Source organism: Manis javanica, chromosome 15, assembly GCF_040802235.1.
Source record: "Manis javanica isolate MJ-LG chromosome 15, MJ_LKY, whole genome shotgun sequence".
NCBI classification, from domain to species: Eukaryota; Metazoa; Chordata; class Mammalia; order Pholidota; family Manidae; genus Manis; species Manis javanica.
Genome location: NC_133170.1, coordinates 53,534,261 through 53,547,802, shown reverse-complemented (window position 1 = coordinate 53,547,802; position 13,542 = coordinate 53,534,261). Strand labels below are relative to the sequence as shown.

The following is a 13,542-nucleotide window of genomic DNA, read 5'->3' as shown; positions in this document are numbered from 1 at the left end:
AGTGTGGCTTCCACAGTGGTACTCAGATTTCCTACTTAAAAAGGTTTTGGTATGTGATCTGCATCTGTCTCTTTTCTACAAATCCTGCCTAGAGAAATAAAGCAAATTTAGACCTTGAATTTCTCACATAAGTGTGAAGGTAATTAGCTTCCTTTTGTTAACAAATGCTTTCTGGATTGATTAAATATGACTCTAATGCATACTTAAGGGAAGAGATACAGAGATTTGTTTGGAGCCCTTGACTGTGAAACTGCAAGGCTTTCAGCTTTGGAAAAACCCAAGTCTATAAATAAATAAATATATATATATATATTCACTGTTTAGCAGATAGCAGTGAGAGTGTTAAGTGGCACGTTGAAAATAGTAGATGAACACCACAAAATGGAGGATCCAGTACTTGAATATTTTTTCCCTGAAAAGGGCAAAAATAATGCATATCCTCTTAAAGATGCTTGAAACTTATCATTTCAAGTGAATTCTGCATTATTCATAGGCCCCTGAAAGTCATACCTCTATGTTTCTGTGCTGGATCTAAGATCTAATCGATGTTTTCCCAGAGGTATATTCATTCTTATACTATCATTCACCTATTTTATTTTGATCAATTAAATAATTGATCAGGAGAGTCCTAATTATTCAACTTTTTCCTTTTCTCTTCCTGAGATCTCCATTAGGATGAGTTATTTAGGTTGTATAGACTTTACGAGTTATAAAAGATCTTTAAGGACATCTAATCAACTTCCTGCTCAATGCAGGACATTTCTCTTGATAGCACCTATAACAGGAGGTCAGCCTCTTCCTGAACACTTCCTTTGTTGGAGAATTTACCATACATTCCTATTCCAGGAAGCTATAATCATTCATATTCTAATACTTATTGAAGCTTACTATTAATATGTATCAAGTGCACTGGAATAAAAAGTGTTTTTTTGGATCACAACTTTCTAATAGCTAAATTCAATACACATTCTTTAATCTTTGTCTTGTGGGAAGATTTCTGCAGCATTTTACACCATTACTCACTCCACCCCTTTTTAAATTCTGTCCTGTTTTCTTTGATTTGTTCTCCCAGTATTTCTCCTTTCCATGTGAGTTTTTCTTCTCTTTCTCTCTATGTGAAGGTCTCTTCATCTGGGTACACCTTTCAGTGTTCATCTCTACTCTGGTCTTTAGCCCTTTATTGTGTCCACAGACTTTCCCTGAAACATTTTATCCCTATTTAGAGCTTTGTTGTCAATAGTCTCAGTAACATCTCTATCCTTGACTTGTCTCCTAAACACTAGTCCTTTGAATATAGGTGTGTCTGGGAATTCTCACTTACAATTACACTCCCACCATTAACTCAAATTCAACATTTCTAAAGTTGAAGTGTAACCATTTTCTTTACCAAAATTCTAAATCCTTCTTTTGGCTGTTAGAACTATGATCTAGCCAAATAAAACTGGATGTGTCTTCACTCTCTCCCTTTCCCCTCCCCTCCGTGTCTCCCGGGTACTCACTCTTCTCCACTCCTGAAGCTGCTGCTTCAGTTCAGGCTACCGTCACTCCTCAGGCTGGCACTGTCGCCTAACCCATCTCCTGTTCCAGTGTTAGAACCCCCTAGCCCAGTTCCACACTGTGGCCATACTGTGGTCTTTCTAAAATGAAATTTCTTCCCTAGATTGAAATTCTCCAGTACTTACATTGCTTCTAGGATCAAGCCAGACTTCCAAGCATGGGAAATGAGGAATCCCTTCATGAGTTGGCTCCTATCTCCTTTTCCAGCCTCACCTCTCCAGTTCACCCTGTCCTCCACTCCTGGTACCTGCCATCCCCCTAGATACACTGGCTTCTATGTGTGTGCTATTCCAATTGCCAGGAATATTTATTGGATTACAAGGAAGTTCTTTGTAATGCTCATTGCCCTGCAGTTTAATTGCCTGCACCTAGCTCTATTACCGGTCTCTGAATTCCTGGAGATAAGCATTTTTCCCATTCTAACACCTGGTCCAATATCTAGAACATAGAACATTCTGCTTATTAAATTGAACATTTTGGTTGCATTTCTTTGGACATCCTATAATTTGTTAATGTTCCCCTTCAAATATGGCATGCAGAAATTAACATAGGTAAATCACCCAGTGCAAATTTTAATGGGAGCTATTCATCCACTTGACAAGAACATCTCTTTTCACCAATATAGTCCCAAATAATTGTTATTACTACATTAACAGAGTGCCTTCTGTATGTCAGGTATGGTAGTAAATATTGGAAGTAATCTCTTCATTCATCAGAGCAACTCTGCGGGACAGACCATGTGATCGCTACTTTAAAGATCAGGAATCGCTTAGGATGTTTGACACTTATCCAGGCAAAGACCTGGTGACGTTGGGATTCAAACCACATCCATGGGACTCTAAAACCCAGATTTTCTGTGCTACGCAGCACTGCCTTTGAAATTTTTCAGTAGTCTAATCTGGTGTTTAAAATTTATGAGCTTAGAGTCGATTAAAGTCCATTGTGCCCCCTGTCTCCATTCTATATTTGCATGATTGCAAATGCTTGTTTCAATCTGTGTGCTAGATTCTCTAGTTATACGTATTAAAATGCTGTGGGCTAGCTTTGATTTTTATTATTATGTGATCTAATGGCATTGTAAGCAAAGGAAATGAATTTATTTTGATATGACTCAGTTTTAGAGGATCCAAGCCACTACATATTGGTGACTTTTTCTCCAACAGGTCTTACACCATTTGCTCAATAATCCTTGCTGGAATGGACCTCAAAGCACCTGCTTTATTTCTTAGACTATATCTATTTGTTTTCCCTTGAAAATCAGGATAGAATGTATCCATCTTTTCTTAGTGACACTTCTCTAGTTCTGCATCAATTTTTGTAGATTGACAATGCTTTTACTGCTACAAGTTTTTTGTATTCTTCACTATCATCTTTCTGGCCTAGACACTTGAATTCCTTTTCATGCCTTCTCAATTTTATGGTGTTAGAGAATATAGACTAAATATGTTCCTAGGACACCCAAGAGGTCAGGCTTTCTTATATATAGGAAATTAAGTGGCATGTGAATGATTCTACTCTGAAAATACTCATTAGTGCTTTGAAACCTCTTGAAGAAAGTCATTATATAAAATGCCAGGTACATAGGCAAAGAGACAAGAAAAACTCCAATATGTTCCTTGTGAATATTCAAAGGGATGTTTTAAGACAAATTGTAATACTTTTGCAAATGACTACAGTAAAGGTATTCTACCAAATGGAACATTAAATTTACTCCAATAAAATGAAATGTCAAAAAGGCACCACAGGTTTTCAGATATCACAGCCATGAAGCCACACCATTCTATGAGAGACTGCCTGAGCAAAAGGCATCACAGATACGTCACTTCTAAAATATCTAAACAGAATCTTATCAGGAAGCAAATTTAAATTGTGACTCAAAAGGTCTAGGTTCTAGTTTCTGAAATATAGAGCAGATTTGGTAGCACATAAAAACTATTACACAATGATTCATAATGTTGCCATGCAAATGAAAAAGAATAACTAATTTAATAATGTATTAGAGTCCAAAAGAAGATGAAAACTGCACAGTCATTTGAAGTGGGAAAGTGCAATATAAGAAATTGTGCTTGCTCCAGCAGCATTATACTGAAATTGGGATGATACAGAGAAGATTAGTATGGCCCCCGTGACATGCAAATTTGTGAAGCACTTCACATCAAAAAAAGAAAAGAATTATTAGCAGCAGATAGGAGTTGTGGAGGATTGCCACATAGGAGACAAAGAGGACCCTAAAAAGTACAGGAATAGGGGCTGTAGACAAACCACCACTCTCAGAACTGAAATGGAGCATCCAAGCAAGAAGCCACCCCTGCCAGGGCTGCAACCCTGACTTGGATGGAGAGGACGTAGCAGCTCGCTGGACGGCACAGAAGCTGACCGAGGTGTCACACCAGTAGCATTCTCTGGTAACTCACCTGGAGTGCGGGAGGAAGCCATATTCAAGGCAGTGCTTCACCCCAAATTCAGGCTACACACAGGGGTGCCGAGAAGCCATCCAAGGTGAAGTGCCTCGCTGGCAGCATTTCCCTGTGAAACCACTGATGGGAATGTGCCAGGAAAAGCCCTTTATGGGGGCCCACCTGCTGCCCTTCTGCTATGAAGTCACCTGAGAGGCCAGTGCAGGTCAGCTACTTGCTGCAGTCCTCAATGCTGCAGCAAGAAGACACATGAACCGTAGAAGACCCCTGAGGTGAGCACACCGGATCAGGAAGTTACTTCTTCCTTCTCAGTGTCCCTCCAGCACCCTCTGCTGATGGACTGCATGGTGACAAGAAATATTTAGAGTCTGCCGCCATTATTCCAGGACACAGAGAAAATGGATTTGGAGCTAAGAGGCAGTGAGCTAGTCACAGATGTAAATGGTATCTGGAAAGTCATCTTTGTTAATATAAAGACATGGATTTCTAGAATCTAGTGACAGATAATAACTATATTTTTCTTTTGCTTTCTTATCGATCATAGTTTATTTGAAGAGATTTATTTACATTAAATGATTAATTGATTTTGAAGTCCAGTACATCTATCCCTAGAGAAACCAAATCAAATATAAATCAGACATCCAAGTATAAATTGTATATATTTGTAAAGACTATTGTACTATCATGACGAGTATTTGAGGAAGTTGAGTTGAATCCCCTAGTCCTCTATTTTAAGCTACTCTGTATTTTGAAGATTTGTAGCTTTTTGCAGGGGGTCAAATCCAATAAACATTTAAAAATTTTGAAAGTGAAAGAATGATCAGATAAAGAACTTATCTTGTTGAGCTGGGAATGTTTCTGGGCATTCATTTGTGATTTAAAATCTACTACAATCAGAACTCTATATATTAGTCTTGATTGTAAGATATGAGATGAGAGCTGTTTTCTCTTTTTGAAAAACTTGATAGTGATAGTGGCACATAACTCTGATGATTGTTGAGAACTATTATAACATTGGTTATCACGCACAAACTGTGTTTATGGTAGGAAAAGGAAATCATTTCAAATACTGTCAGTGCTAAGAATTCAGTAAGGAAGTTGCTGAGTGGATGGCCATGACCCATAATCTTTCCTGAATACAATTACGTGTATCTAATTTGTGACTCCCCAACGTAATGTACCAAACCACTTGTCTTGTGAATGCCTTTAGCATGCCCTATGTTTTTGCCGGTGAGGATACAGGGTGTGGTAGAGAAAATCTCTTTGTCTGTGTGACAGTGGCTAGATGAACGCCTGTTCTGGAATGTTGTCCCATGTTTAACCAAACTGTGTCTGGTGGGAAAGTAGATCACTAGAGAAGATGACTGGGCTATGGACACTTTGTATCAGAATTTCCCAAACAGAGACCATGCGCTATGCAGAGTCACCTGAGATGCTTCTTAAAATGCCAGTTCTTCAGCCTTTTCTATAATGGACTTAGTTAGACTCTGGGCATTCTGAACACAAGGACTGAGAATGTAATTTTAAGAAGCCCTGTAGCTGATTCATATCCTTATTAACCCTTGAGATTGATACTGAAACTTGAGAATCAGGAGTTGAGATGATGCTTTTTTTTTTTTTCTCTAAAACACTATTGGCTAGGGTCACAGTATAGATGTTTAAGTGAAGCACAGGTATGTTGTGTGCTATCAACTTAAAAGTAACTGGCAATTTTGCATTTGTCAGATGCAGCACATAATAGAAGACAACTTAGGCTGGCTTAAGTAGAGAAGGAATTTTTGAAAAGATATTGTGTGTAAGAAATAATTAAGGTTCAGGGTTCAAGAGGCAGGATGTAGGGCATCTGAGCATATGTGTATCCAGTGCTAACTGATGGTCAGAGCTAGGCAGATGCAGCTTCAAACTTTATTATGTTTATTCCTGATCTTGTGTTCACTCCTTAGTGAAATACCCAACCAATAGGCCTCTAGATGCACCAAACTGAGAAAAAAACCTTCCGAGTGGGCTACTCTCAGGAGTAAGGTAGAATGGATGTCTGTTTTATCAATTCTAAATTGTTATCAACATAATACACATGTGGTAACTCTTAAGGAAACTAGCTTAAGAGTTTAATTGCAGCCTAAGATTAATCTTAGCCTAACCAAACAACTCCCAAATTTTATTTTTTATTTTATATTGAAGTACATACTCTAAAATGCACAAATCTTAATGTACAGCTTGATGAATTTGATATTTGTATACACTCACGTAGCCATCGCCTAGATCAAGATGTCAAACATTCTCACTAATTCAAATTTTCTTAATCCTCAGCCTGAGTATGCCAATATTTGCTTTTGGTACATTCCACCAAGCCTCAGAGGGATGGAAGAAGGACCTAAGTACTGGGAAAAACTTAATTTGGTAAGTAATAAGTAAATTGTGTTTTTCCTTTTGATGAAATAGATTCAATGCCTATTGTGTATTGGTCCTATAAATAATTCTGTACTTGTAGGAATCTCTTGAAAATATTGCTTACATTTAACATATTAACATACCTGACACGCACACAAATTCAAAATAATTGTGCTGTTGCAAGATAGTTATAGAATTTATTAGAACTTCTAATTCACAGTGCACTTCAGAAAACGTGATCTGGTAATGGAGCACAAGGTCCAAGTTATCTGATGAAGGGCCTCTTTTTTTCAACTGATAGCACGTCTGATTGTTTGCATCTCCTCCCATGGAGATAACTTCTAAAGTGGAAATCTGGTTCCTTTTGTGAGTGTGAGATCTGTTCTTCCCACTAACAAAGGCCCTGCCTCTATGCTCAAGGGCCTTATGTGATAAAAAAGAAAAGAGATGTTAACAATGGGTTCCAACTAGTCATGGAACAAAATGTGCTTGAAAATGTCTTCACACACAGCTGGCAGCCCAGAGGGAGGGGAGCCCCTGGCTCTAGGGACTTCTGTGTCTCACCTGCACCTCTCCAACACAGCTCTGCCAGCTAAGCTCCTGCCTCCAACCCAGATTCCCAGGAACTATGAAGACACATGGCGGAGCAACACTACTTTGTTGCACCCCCTTTTGCACGGACATGGCACATACTGAAGTGAACCAGTGGGGGCTCCTGTAAAGATTCTGTGCCCATGCCATGTAGGATGAGAGTTCACAATGAGCAGTCCATCAAAGTTGGGCAGTCCTCTTTCCCTTTCATCTTCCCTCTCAAGCACAGCTACCTCGTGACTCGGCGGGGCCAAAGCTCTGATTTGCAAACCTCTCCTTACTTTCATGAGGAAATCAATGATACTCTCAACAGCCTTTATAGACAGTAGCCCTTCTACTTGCCCTTTAGAAGGAAATGAAAAACTTCCCTGTCTGGCAGACAGCACGCCCTGTACTGAGGGCCCACTGTGCTGTCCACTGAAGATACAAACACCAAAATGACTTGGTCCCTGCCTGAAGGTCATAACTGGGAGACAGATGAGGGAAGAGACCATCACAAGGTAAGTGGTAGGTGCCCAGATGGAGATAAACCCTGTTTGCAGGGAAAGCAGAGAGAAAGGACATCTACCCCAATGTGCGATGTCAGAGCTGAGTGTTGAGAAGAAAGTAGATTCCTTTTAGGGGACAATAGTAAAGAAGTGGATTCAGGAAGAATCACAGATGATGACCTGGAGGCTTAAGAGAGGAGACCTCAGGATGCAGAGGGGCAGTGGTGGGAGGTGAGATGAGAGCCTTGGGCAAAGGGTGGGTCATGGGATCCTTGTCTTCCATGACAAGGAGCTTAGAGTTTGTGCCTAAATAGGAGGAAGAGGGAAGGCTGTGGCCTTTAAGCATAGCCACCAATAAGGTCACCAGCCAGCAGCATCTCCTTTTAACCTCAGGTCATTTTCTGTTTTTTTCATGGCTCATTAACCTCCTGCCTTGTAGCATAATTCACACCCAATATATGAATACTCTTTCTACCTCTTGTCAAACCTGTGATCAGGCAGCTGAGATGGGGAGAGATGGATGGTGTTCTCCGTGCCTTTCCCTGGATAAGCCCTTCATTACCCATTTCAGGCAGTTACCATTGTCACGGGGATTTGTCTTGCATTTCCGTTGCACAGTGCAAATAAGGATGTGCTAAGGAATATATTTCAGATGATAAGTGATGCATAAAAAGAAAGATGAGCTGGACAGTATGAGAATTCAGCGGGAGGTTTCTTAGGGACATTTTCCACTGTGATGGAATGCAACTGAGAATTTTTGGTGGAGTGGGGAAATAATTGCTTAGAGTTGAGAAAGATATGATGGCTATTTTTCTCACTTTTCGACTGTTCAAAAAGGCTCTGCTATTTGTGTTTTACTGACTCAGTACTGTTGCACAGATATGGAGCAGGATAACTAAATAGTCCTATTATGTCTGGGGATATTTTTGATTCATTCTGCCTCTGTTTAAGGAAATATTACATTATCTGTTCTTGAGCAATGGAAATTGAGGATGGGTTTATCTGCTAAACTCAGCTATCTCAGCATGTAATACTGGACATTCAATCTGAATCTGGACATTCTCTTCTGTCCCCAATATTTGCCAGCACTGATTCTCTTATGGTTACTATCAGTGGCTCTCCATCCTTCATTTTTGAAATGCTTCTCTGACATTTAAAGCCATGGTTCCTTTGCCCAGTCTAATATCCTACTATATTGCCATGGCTTCTGATGAGTAAACACGTCTGCTGCAGAGAAATGATCATGGGTTTTTAGATTCTTGGTTTCCTTTTATTGTCTCTCTTTGTGTGGGCATATGTGCATGAATTTGACAAGGAAAGGAGGCATATATATCTATTGTTGATCTATGTGGTTTTCTGCTTACCGTAGTATGAGAATGCAAGTCTATGATTTATAACCTGGAATGTACTTGAAGCATACTTGAAATTTATGTCAGGGTTTATCTTGAATGGAGAATCACAAACAAATAAATAAACCAAATAAGGCTTTGCCCCTTCTATTCAGATCATGTCATGTTGAGCTGTCAGATTTCAGAATTAATGATGCGATAAGTCTTCACTTTGGCAGCAGGAGGAGAGAGGGATTATTTGGTAATGAATCTGGAGTTTCAGAGTGTGTGTGCATGCTTGCAAATGTGTGTGCACATGTGTGAGAATATTGAGAGCACAATACTCTGCAGTCTAATGACACGATGACAGTCCCTCTGTGACACTATATCCAGTCACTGAGTTCTAATGACTTTTCTTTTTAAGCTATCCTCCATTAAATGCTCTTCTATGAGATTCTTCCAGGCAGTGTGGTATTTTAGGTCTTCATTTCTTTTATTCCCAGATTTGATTCGACTCTTCTGGTCTTTTTGCCTCTTGCCACATCTTGTAGACCTTATTTTCTGTACCCTCTGCATACTTATGCCTCCAGCTTGGCTTCATCATGGTACTTACTCTCCTGCTGGAAGCTTCTGAATGGCTTTCTGTTCCTTATGGTAGCAGTTCTCAACCCTATGAACCCAACACCATTTATAATAGATATTATTAATGTTCCCTTTACTCTTCTAAAATGAAGCCAATAAAAATATCATCTACCTATACATAATTTTGTAGAAGGCAATGGAAGGATTTATAATGATTTTGAAGGAGAAATAACCTTTATAATAATGATAAGTATTTCATTGCATAAATACTTGGACATGAAAATAGTAGACAGCATGAGAAAGTGACAGGATTCTCATACATCTTCTTAGAACCACGGGAAATGTAAGCCATGTGCAAATGCAGACCATTGTAAGGAGATGACGTTGCTGATGCAAACAACAGGAATGGTGTGGTATCAGTGATAGAATTTCCAAAAAGGGTACATAACTCTTAGCATTGAAGTAAACATCTTCCTTTGATTTGCATGGTAGTAGAAATTTAGTGTTTATTAAAAATGGGCACAGAATGAACTAGTGGTTACCAAAGGGTAGGGGTGTGGGAGGGCAGGTGTTGTTTTATTGCTTATTTGGTGATATAACTTGATGTAATATTCCAGATATCTTTAGGGAGAATTTAGTATTCTCCCTGAGGAGGAAGGGGACATAGTGGATCTCTGGCAAGTTGCTGCACTGATGGACAGTGACTACATTGGGATATGTGTGGGGACTTGATAATATGGGTAAATGTAGTAACTATATTGTTCTTTCATGTGAAACCTTCATAAGAGTGTATATCAATCATACCTTAATAAAAAATTTTAAAAGGGCACAGAATATTTTGCATTTGTAAGTGCAACAGAGTTGGATTCTGGGCTTGGATCATTGTAATCAGACTTTTGCACCTGTACATTTCCTGTAGTACACCTGAAAGTTGTACAAGACGAAACAGTTCTTCATTGCTCAGGACTGCTCTCCACATTGCAGAGTGGCCAACATCTAAGGTTCCCACTCACTAAACACCAGAAGCAACCCCTGAACAGTTTTTGGAAACTGAAACTCCTGCTCAAATTTGAAAAATATTCCCTAGAGGTGTAGTACCATTTCCTTGAGAACAACTGGTCCACAAGATAAAATCTAGTCCATTCTGTGCAGCATTCAAAGGCTTCCATGTCCAATAGTCAGGTATTGAAATAGCAAGGACTTTAAAAGAACCTAAATATTCAACTGCAAAGGATAGTTTAAATTTTAGTAATTTGTATGCAAATTTCTAGTGCAAAGACAATTAAAATTCTGTTCCAAAATAACATATTAGGTTTATTAATTGAAAAAATGAAGCATAAAACAGCACTGCAGGATACCAATTATTTTTGAAAACATATATGTTTGTATATACACAGATACATACATAGTGTCCATGACTAGGTAAGGGGCAGACGATAGGCACCAAATGACTTCAGAGAGAGAATTAAAGGTGACTCTTCCTTTCTTTTGTATTCCTCTGCAATTTCCTTATCTACAATTAATGTATATATTGCTTTTGTGAAAATAACAACAATATAGAGTAACTGACCTAATGAAACCATAGGGTTCCTTGAGCACTTATCCAGATTTTGACCAGTTTCCTAAAGATAAAAAAGTTGAAAAAGAAACAATTGAGCATTCACCTCAGTATGTATTTATTGTTTTGAAATTATCTACATGTGTTCCTTTTTAAATATAGTATGTCAGTTGAAAAAAATACACAAACTTTTTTAAGGAGGAATTTTGAATTTTTGATTACTAAGAGATGTTCTAATCTTTTCTTCTTATACCACAGGGGATTGTCTTGTTTGGAGACCATGATTATAACTATTTAATCAATCAGTTTACAAACTGTTTTCTCTCATGCCTTACTCCCAGACATAGTATATAATTTGCCTTCCATCCCCATCTCTCTCCATCTTTCTCTTTCTGTCTGCTTACTAAAATACCCGCTCTGTCTGCACTGATTTTAAGTTCAGAGGCATGGCCCCTGGGGTCTATATTGAGATTTTCAACAGGCTTCCCAGGGCTGCCAGAAAGTTTCCTGCATTTGGCAGAATTACACTTTGCTCTCTAAAGCTGCTGCCCGAAATACGCTTATGTGCGCTTGTTTATTCTGAAGTCTCATCCCAGTGATCAGATATGAGTGTGAGGGAGGTGGGGACAGGCTGCAAAAAGAAACAGAAATGCTAGACCCAGAGAATGCAACTGCCAGTCCCATCAGTTTGTTTTTTCTCATCCTTACTCCATGTTCTGATGCAGATTTCTTCCTTTGTCCGTATTTCATCAATAATTCTACATTCTGCCAACAAAATTTACATTCTTAAAAGTAATTAAACAGGTGTTTTTTGTACTTAGGCCTGGTCATTTCAACCTTTTTTTTTTGGCTGACATGCAGATTTCTGAGTAATGTTAGTCATTTATAACAGGCTCCTTTCTCCTCAACAGTAGAAGAGGAATGAATCTTTTAGAACTAACCTGATGGGTTTGTTGTTTTATTGCTTATTTGGTCTTATAACTTGATGTAATATTCCAGATATCTTTAGAGAGAATTTAGTATTCTCCCTGGCAGGTTTCTGATTAACAGCACTTGAAGATGACACTATAATCTGTGTGGGGTGATGGGCTTCCACAGAGCTTTCCAGTGGAGCCATCCATGAGGCCACTGCCTGGGTTTGCAGACAGGGCTTCAGAGCCCTTTGTTAAGCCCCCATTTGTTCCGAGTGCACGCATGCGCACACGTGTGTGTGTGTGTGTGTGTATGTGTTCATGCATGTGCATAAGAGTTCATACACATTTTTGAGAGCTTTGGCATATTTTTCAGGATTCTGATTCTAATTTTCTTTTTATCACCATCTGTGACATTACTATGTCCAATCACTCATTTTTGAATTGTGAACTAAAAACGCCCATGTCTTTAAAGAGATGACAGTGTTTTGTTTTGTTTTTTAATTTTCAAGATGAGTTTCTTTATTAACCCTGTGATATAGAATTCATACTATATTCTTCAAAAATCCAGGTTCCTAATGGATACCACTTTAAAGCAGAACTTTCTTTAAAATTTATATTTAAGGAGAATCTAACACAAAGGTCCCTTTTAAATAAAGCATTTCTGAAGGTGACTTGAGAGGCTCTTGTTTTGATGGTGGCCGGAATGCAGATTTAGAAAATGCTAAACTAGTGAATTTCCTGTGTCTTATAGAAACTCTATTTTCTTTCCCCAAACTATTAAGATATGAGATCCAATACTTTTTTAAGTATTCTCTCAGGTAGCAATGCTTCATCTACAATTTGTCAGGTAATTGCTAGTGGTAATCAGCTTCTTCTTGTGTCCTTCTACAATGAAGCAACAAGGAGCCAGTTAGATACGTGACGTCCCGCATACGTATGTCCTTCAGAAGTCAGCTGGGGAGCTGGGTGTCCCTTCTGCCGAAGGACATGGGAAACTCTGCATGTCTTACGGCTCTATGCTCATCTGTCTTCCCGGTTGTTTAGTAACGGTCTTTCTAAAGAGCTGTGCCCATTGGGTTTATGACATTTCAACCAGCAAAAGATTCCAAAAACATACTTGTTGCATATGCATGTGCAGTGGGGATGTTCACAGTTTTCCTTTCTATCCAGCAGCATCTCTCAACACATAGAATCAACTTTTTCAATAGCTGTGTTGGTTAATTTATTTATTTACTTATATTGCTTTTCGGTCTGTGAACATTTTCTCAGAGGAATTTTCATGGATAGTAACTTAACTCCCCAGGAAAACCAGACAAGGATAGATGGCCTCATTAGAAAACTATTTTTGCTTTCCTTTCTTTTTCTCTTTTCACATTTAACAGGCTCCCCTCTCTTGTTTCTGTTGGACCTGTGTAATTTACTGTGGAAGCAGCTCAGAGCGTGGCCTCTACTTTGAAAGTTTAAATTGAATAAAATGAAGCTGGGTGTCTCTGCGGGCGGAGGCTGAGCTCCCGGGCTGAGGTCAAGACAAGGCTGGTTCTGAAAGAGGAATGTGCATGTGTTACTGACCTTCTGCAGTGCACTCACATGGTGCACGCTTGTTCACTCGCGACTGGCTGATCCACTGGGCACCCTGGATAGCAGTGATGGGAAAGGATACCAAAGAGCAGAGCTAAAGCTGCATTTCACAAATATCTTTTTGTCCCTTGGGCTTGC

The 13,542-nt window shown here is 39.0% G+C and overlaps 1 protein-coding gene and 1 pseudogene across 8 annotated transcripts in view; both read left to right on the top strand.

Annotated features, from left to right (window-relative positions):
• The window catches only part of GADL1 (glutamate decarboxylase like 1), a 158,856-nt gene that overhangs the window by 104,834 nt on the left and 40,480 nt on the right, over nt 1-13,542 (top strand). For all 8 annotated transcript variants that reach the window (XM_073222837.1, XM_037008624.2, XM_037008623.2 and 5 more), the window contains one exon: nt 6,285-6,374. In XM_073222837.1, coding sequence (XP_073078938.1) covers nt 6,285-6,374 — 90 coding nt within the window. The remainder of the gene's footprint in view (nt 1-6,284; nt 6,375-13,542) is intronic.
• LOC118970587 (U6 spliceosomal RNA) lies at nt 3,621-3,717 on the top strand (annotated as a pseudogene).